This window comes from Garra rufa, chromosome 8, assembly GCF_049309525.1.
Source record: "Garra rufa chromosome 8, GarRuf1.0, whole genome shotgun sequence".
Classification (NCBI taxonomy): Eukaryota; Metazoa; Chordata; class Actinopteri; order Cypriniformes; family Cyprinidae; genus Garra; species Garra rufa.
In genome coordinates this window covers 38,607,657-38,615,698 of record NC_133368.1, presented here as the reverse complement: position 1 = coordinate 38,615,698, position 8,042 = coordinate 38,607,657, and the positions used below count along the sequence as shown (strand labels likewise).

Genomic DNA, 8,042 nt, shown 5'->3' with positions numbered 1-8,042 from the left:
TTAAAACAGTCTTGTTATAGCAAATCCCCTTTTAAAAAGACAACAGTAAAAAAAAAAAATATGGAAAGTAAAATCCTCAATTATGTTTATGAACAACTGTCTTGAATTACGGTAATAAAGTTTTCTTTTTTTGGCACTTTCCTTCCTTTGCACTGAGAGTCACAACTAATCAAAGGCATTCATATGGAGAGCGCTGTTGGCCTCTGAAGTGCTCGAGCTGGATTTGGCCAGCCCGTTCTCCCTCTGTTTTGGAAAGTGGAAATTCCTGAAGGCACTTCACTTCAGGTTTCTGGTGGGGATCTAAACATGCATGCAGAGACTTTGGTGAACTCCGTCTTAGTTTCTATGCTTCTAATTTTGCTCTCTGCCGTTCAAGGAAGTTTACAGCAGTCGCTAAGGTGAGTTTAGCTGTCTTGTTTTTCAATCAGTTTGACTTTTCCACTGTGCAGCCACGTTTTGCTGACAGACTAGATTTTTTCAGATGGGAAAGTTTCTGTTGTGTAGTCACAGCTACAGAACTAGTCCAAGGCTTGTAGATTTATATCTTATTCTGTCTTTTTCTTTTCATTCTTTACAGCAATAGGAAGGTGCCAGGAATGTTTTATTTGTTTTACTTAGTGCCCCTTTAAACCAGTTTTTACCTCACGGAACATAGAGCATTTCCTTAAAATCAGAAACATATGTACTGTTTTGATCTCTTCCTATGGTTTTGGCTAAGGTTCACGGTTTCGTGACTGTAATTTTGACAAATTACTTAAGTGGTTTGTAAATAACAGGTGCACATTCACCCTAATGTGTACCACAATGCATGTTTATGTATGCTCTCGCACTTAATCAGAGACAGAGACTGGAATCAGAGTGAATATGCTGTTGTGGCTGACAGACTTGTTCCATGTAAGTGCAACCATACCAAGCCCCTGAACAGTGTTTTCTTTTTTAAAAAGTGTATTTTTATTACCCTGTAATGTGAGAAAGGCCGACTGCAGAGACGAGAAGCAGGAGTGGTATGTAAGAACGCTACCAAATGAAACATTTTTTCACAGGGGAACTCGGGTGGGAAAATAATAAACAGTGGAATACAGTCCACCGTTTGTTTTCAGTCGGTTTGTAATGAAATTCTTGTTCCTGAGTTCAACAGCATTTTCTGTTTAGATCCTTCTCCAGCATATACTGCGATATACTCTTTGATATTATATGAGATTTTGTTATATTATTGCCTGAAACTTTAAGATTAAAACAATTTTTATTGCTTCCGAATTTCGTGATCTTCTAGCAGACATATTTATATGGTCAGTGTCTAGACATGAATTCACTGTTCTCTGTGGGACTGAGTACTAGAAGAATCATATCTTATGAGTCATGGCTCCGTTTGCACCGCATTTCCACATGACCTGCATTACAGTGTTATTTTTCTACCAAGGCTTTTTGTTATCTTTAAATATTAGCTTGCGAGCGTACAAGGAGATAGAGACAGAAAATCTGCCCAAATCTGATCCACTGCATGGCCCATCCTTAGAAACCAAACAAGATTTTTCCACCAGAAAGCAAGAGGGAGTCTGGTTGTCATTACTGGTGAAAGGGAGGATTGCAAACCACCATCTGGCATATGTTCACCTACAGGCGAAGAACAGAGGTTTGATGTGGAAGGCAAAGGTCACGGGGTGAACGAATACTCTTGTGTCTTGCAGGCAGGTGGGTGGAGAGTGTAAGATCTCCCCTGAATCATCACTGAGGCGCTGTCGGACCCCCGACGGTTTGATCTGTAGCGGGAGTGGTGAGTGTGAGTGCGGGATTTGCATATGCCAGGTCAAGGAACCCGGAACGTTCTATGGGCCGCGTTGCGAATGCCATGACTGGACCTGTCCGACATATGATGGGAAGACCTGTGGAGGTAAGAGCTGTCTCACACTCTCCAAACACAGCATTCCTCTTTAGTCCTTCACTTGTGAATGTCATGTTTCAATATCAGGTGTTTTCTAAAAGAAAAAAAAGCCTTCGTAAACGCGTGCAAGACACAGCTTCAGTAAAGGCCTTTGATGTTCCATCCAATACTGTGTCATTAGCTACAAGGTCTCATTTGAATTTCACAGTGCCTCTATTCAGCCAAACATAAGCAGTTTCAAAGGAACCTTTTTTGGTGCCATGTTGTTTTGTAGCAACCCTCTTTTTTAAGATTTTGCAGACACTGCTTCAAAGGATCGTTTTCACCTATACTTCCTGTGTTGAATGTCATTTCAGTAGTTTCCACTGGATGGTGAGTGTGTGCAAAATTTGTTGTGAGTGCACAGAAATCCATTAGCAAAGACTCCTGAATAACCTGACATCCATACTTTTGAATAACAGCTCCATGACCTGCCGATGGCTTTTGGAACATCTTATAATTTTAAGGACACAGTGGTGCTGCTAATGTGATATCTACTTTAAATAAAGAGCAAATGTGACTGTCCACTTTTCAAGCTGTCTTGGTTCTGAAAGTATTATTCTTTTTCATTTATTCTTTTGACTTTTTTTGGAATTCTTCAGTCAAGACTTCAAAGCCATGAACTGACCAACAACTGATATATTTTTGCAACAATTTCTGTTTCTAAAGAAATGTTATATTAATTTTTTTAAAGAAAGTTAAGCATAGTTGAAAGTAGTTCACTTCCTTACAAAAAAATGTCCTTGTAATTCACTCACCCCTATGTCATACAAGATGTTCATGTCTTTCTTTCTTCAGTCAAAAAGGTTTTTGAAGAAAACATTCCAGGATTTTTCTCCATATAGTGGACTTCAATGTTGCCCAATCAGTTGAAGGTCCAAATTGCAGTTTCAATGCAGCCTCAAAGGGCTCTACATGCACGATTCGAGCTACAGTGCTCATCTTGCACTAGCTTGACCTCACGCATTACGTAATCATGCACATGTGACATAAGCGGAAATACCAACCCAGTGTTTACACAGCGAACGTGCAAAGTCAAACGCACTTTACAAAAAAGGTAAAACAACGATGTCAGGCGATTTTGAAGTTGGAGGAGAAAATGAGATGGAGTTTTTCCACCCTACAGTTTCGAACTGGAGTACACAGACGAAGAACTAGCCATGTGTGACTTTCCAGTGTGATGAAGAAAGTCTGGATGGATGGATCACCTTTGAAACTGCATTGAAACTGCAATTTGGATCGTCAACCCGTTGGCCACCGTTGAAGTCCACTATAATGGAGAAAAATCCTGGGAAGTTTTCCTCAAAAACCTTAATCTCTTTTCGACTGAAGAAAGAATGACATGGGCACCTTGGATGAAATACGGTTGGGGTGAGTAAATTATCAGGAAATTTTTATTCTTTAAGTGAACTAGTCCTTTAAGAAAACGAAAGGGGCTTTTGCTTACTTTCCTGCTGTTGCTCTCTGTAGCTGTACCATGATGATTTCCTGCATTGAGTTCTATAATCTTGAAAACAGCAATCCACCTGACAGACTTTGAACAAAAACACCCATCTATTTCTGTACTCCAGGTTTGATCTGTAAACACAAGATGTTGAGGACCACTAATGGAGATATGTGTAGCTGGAAAGAAAGATTTATTTGTGGAGGCATGTTGTGAACCACTGAAGAGCTCATTAGCTTTGGAGCACAGGGTTTCTCTCAAGGTTACGTATTCTGAAAATGGTGGCCACATATAGACCAACTTTTTTTTTCTTGCCTAACCATCAAGGCTATTTACTGCACATCTCTGTCAAAATACCCCACATCTCATCCTTTAACTAGAAAGCTGGTTTTCAGAGCTGGTTTGTGGCAGTTTGGGATATTCTAGACCTGTAAAAGGATTCTGATGTTGTGCTATTGATCACATCCCTTCACTTCACTGTAATTGAAGTTTTAGAACAGTATCAGATGGAATTTATACCATAAATACAGTGACAAAGGCTGTACTTTCTGTTCGTCTTCTGTTCAATCGTTTTTGACCATTACACAAAAATGGCAGGATGTGCAAGCTGAGCAGGATTGTTTGTATATTGCACTAAAACGCTGTCTTGTCATTTCAGTCAGCATACAGGTCATATAAGGTCTTGTTTACGTGCTCCAGATTCATAACCACAATCAGCTCTTTTGAAAAACACATCAAATTCCCTGACAATAAACTGAATTTCTTCTTTCCTTTTTTCTTTGTTTCTTTTTTTAATAATTTGATTTCTCATTACAAGATCTGCATGATAAGTGGAGCATTTAATGAGAAATTTCTGTTCTGACTTAAGAAGAAAAACCTGTCGTGGTCTCTAGAGAGTTGCATTTGTTCAGAGAGACTCCATAAATCATTTTGCTTTGAAACACCTGTTTTTGTTCACTGACAAACATATAGACATGACAGCAAATCTTTACCCAGCAATAAGACTGCGAACTATAGGACTTAGTGAAAACTTTAGGGTGCATGTAACTACAAAATGTTTTTACCTGACAGCTGGTCACCACCTGTGTGTGATTTCAGTTTTTGGTTTGCTTGCATCTCCAGTGTTTCAATAGGCTACATATGATTAACATATGTGAATATTTCCAGCGAATAGTATAAAAATCCAAATGTACAAGCTTTCCATGGGATTTGAATTGTTTGTACAGACTGAAAAAAATGTAGCACAATTTCATGGTTTTCTTCCCTTTTTATGTGACCTGGTTTTGATTTTTTCTTCTACTTTATGGGGACAGAGCTCAACGTGGCAGTTCCTTTCCCCTTTTCTCACTCATTTTTCCCTCTCCCAAAACAAGTTAATTGGGGTTTCAAGAAGCCACGTGAAAGATTTGGCACGGCGCTGACTTAAATTTTTTTCATCTGTAGCTCTTTTCCATCTGTAGAAATGTTCTCGCTACTTAGTGCGACCTTCATTTTAGGTCCCGTGGTGTGATGCATTGTCCATTTTTATCAAGCAAGTGTTGCCATGTAGATACCTTTTCTCTCCCATCTCAAACAAACTAAAATGAGCTATATGTGAAGAACAGATTTATGATCATTTATGTTCACAAAAAGTTGTTTTATATACACCAGTAAGGATGGCTGTGATTTATGATACCCTTGAGATCTTTTGCTTTTTTGATGTGCTTGAGTGAGCGTGTCAGAAGAGTGAAATTCCATGTTTTCAGGTCCCAGTAGAACTCTTGTCAAGAGCTTTTTACTTAGTCTTTTTGTTGTTGGACTTCTGTTCTTCCCAAGAACAATATTACTTCTAGGAATATAATATGTGACCCTGGACCACAAAACCAGTCATAAATCAGTCTAAATAAATAAGCTTTCCATTGATGTATGGCTTGTTAGGATAGGCTGATATTTGGCTGATATACAACCGTTTGAATATCTGGAATCTGAGAGTGCAAAAAATCTAAATATTGAGAAAATCGGCTTAAAAGTTGTCCAAATGAAGTTCTTAGCAATGCATATTACTAATCAAAAATTAAGTTTTAATATATATTTACAGTAGGAAATTTACAAAATATCTTCATGGAATAAGATCTTTACTTAATATCCTAATGATTTTTGGCATAAAAGAGAAATCGATCATTTTGACCCATACAATGTATTTTTGGTTATTGCTACAAATACACCTGTGGTGCTTAAGACTAGTTTTGTGGTCCAAGGTCACATATAACCTTTCTTTTAACTTGAGTGCCACATGTTTAAAACACTGTGTCTTGTGTGAGACGTGAGTGCAACAGTCAAAGATGTCTATCCAGCGCTTGTTTACATAGAAAAACAATGAAAAAATGCATTCTGTGTGAACAGCCCCTAAATCTATAATAGAACTATGGCAACTTCTTCAAGATACTTAGAATAATCTGCCTCAATGTCTGATCTAGACTGCTTGTTCATATGCAAATGTCACTTGAATATTACAACATTTACTATAGGAATGGTCGGAAATCTAAAATTGATATTTACTACTGGCACACTAAAGCAAGAGATACGAATTACCTTCTTAACCTTCATTTAATGTGCCAAAGACATTTGCACAGCGTGGTATATAAACATGATGAGTAACCAATAGCATTTTTAAAATGCTTAGGTGAAGTGTAATGAAAGTTTGCTACATGCAGTGCCCTTCACAAATATTGGCACCCTTGATTAATATGAGCAAAAATTCTAATCTTTCATTGAAATAAAACAATAAGTGGGGAAACTCACATTATGAAATAAATGTTTTCTCAAATGCATGTTGGCCACAATTATTGGCACCCTTAGAAATTCTTAAGTATATTCCAATTCATATTTATTTTTTTAGCACACCAACATGAATAGAAGCATAAAAAATTGTCCAGCCATAACTTCCTGTTCCGCAGGATTATAAATTTGAGAAACACAAAGGCCAAGTTCCCTTAATCTTCCATCACAAGGAGTAAAACCAAAGAATATAGTTCTGATGTGCAGAACAAGACTGTTGAGCTACATAAAATAGAAATTGGCTGTAAAAAACAAAACAAAACAAAAACAACAACAAAAAAGAGTTAAAATGCTCAGAATCCCCATTGCCACCATCAGGGCAATAATTAAGAAGTTCCAATCATCTAGAGATGTTACAAAAAGAAGAGCATGTGTGTCTATATCGTCCTAATGCACCGTGAGGAGGAGAGTTTGAGTGGCCAAAGAATCTCCAAGGATCAAAGATGGAGAATCGCAGAGATTAGTTAAGTCTTGGGGTCAGAAAGCCTAAAAAATATATATCAAACAGCCCCTACATCACCACGTTTCAAGAAAAATCCTCCTCGCTCATCCAAAAATAAACTCCAGCATATTGAGTTGTCAGACACGACTGGAACATCAAATGGGACTGGCTTCTATGGTCATAAGAAACAAAAAAAGAGCTTTTTGGCAGCAAACCCATCAGATGGGTTTGGTGCAAACAGGGATAAAAAGTATACCCTATGTTTAAATACACTGCTCGATTTTTAATGCTGTGGGCCTATTTTTCTGCAGGAGGGCATGGATATCTTGTTAAAATACATGGCATCATGGATTCTATCAAATACCATAAAAAATCTAAAACTTACTCCCTCTTTTAGAAATCTTATAATGGGCTGTGGTTGGATCTTCCATAAGGATAATAATCCAAAACATACATCAAAATCAACAAAAAAATGCGTCACTGACAACAAAATGAAGCTTCTGCCATGGCCGCCCCAGTTCCCTGAACTGAACCCTATAGAAAATGAGTAGGGTGAACTGAAAAGAAGCACAAACATGGAGCTGGGAATCTGGAGGATTTGAAGAGATTCTGTATGAAAGAATAGTCTCTGATCTTTTGTCAGGTGTCCAAACTCATCAGGCTTAATAGGAAAACTTGGGAAAAGGACGTTGCAATTATTGGGTGCCAATAATTGTGGCCAACGTAAACTAGAGAAAAACATTTATTTCATAATGAGATCCCCCCCCCCCCATTCCAATGTTTTGCTTTAATGACAGGTTAGAATTTTGTGAATTTTTGAATGAAAAATTAAAAGGACAAACAATGCAGATTTATTTTCACAGCCACCTTTGCTCATATTTACCAAGGGTGCCAATATTAGTGGAGGGCAGTGTTTATGATTTATCTGAACAAACATATGCATTCTAGCAAGCCTCTGTCACCATATAGTTTGAGTACTAGCTCAGGAAGCAGGTCTGATCCATACTTCAAATTGCATAGAAAAGGTCACATGCCTTCCAGGTCAATATGCACTCGGGGATACAGTGGAAGAGGAAATTGTGTCCGAACCGGGGACAACACTGTGTCATTTCACTGCAAATATGAATGATGATGCCAAAATGACACTTTAATTTCCTCTATGGTCTTTCATTCAATTAGTAATACACTATCAAATGTCAGGTGAGAGGAAATAAGGAAAAGATGAACATGACATGGGCCGGACATGAACACACATCTTTTATACGAGCAGTGCAGCTCAAAATGCTAGACCACTCGTCTGACAAGTGTCATAAATCATAGATTGTCTATAAACTTATTACACACAGTGACCCTCATTCTTTACATGATTTGGCCTGTCTTCATCGCTGCAGGTCTGCTGTAGGAATGCAGCATTATTA

The 8,042-nt window shown here is 38.0% G+C and overlaps 1 protein-coding gene across 1 annotated transcript in view; it reads left to right on the top strand.

Moving 5' to 3' along the window:
* The first annotated feature begins 206 nt into the window (after positions 1-206).
* The window catches only part of itgbl1 (integrin, beta-like 1), a 68,633-nt gene continuing 60,797 nt past the window's right edge, over positions 207-8,042 (top strand). The window contains exons 1-2 of the mRNA XM_073845272.1: positions 207-398; positions 1,689-1,891. Coding sequence (XP_073701373.1) covers positions 307-398; positions 1,689-1,891 — 295 coding nt within the window. The 5' untranslated portion in view covers positions 207-306. The remainder of the gene's footprint in view (positions 399-1,688; positions 1,892-8,042) is intronic.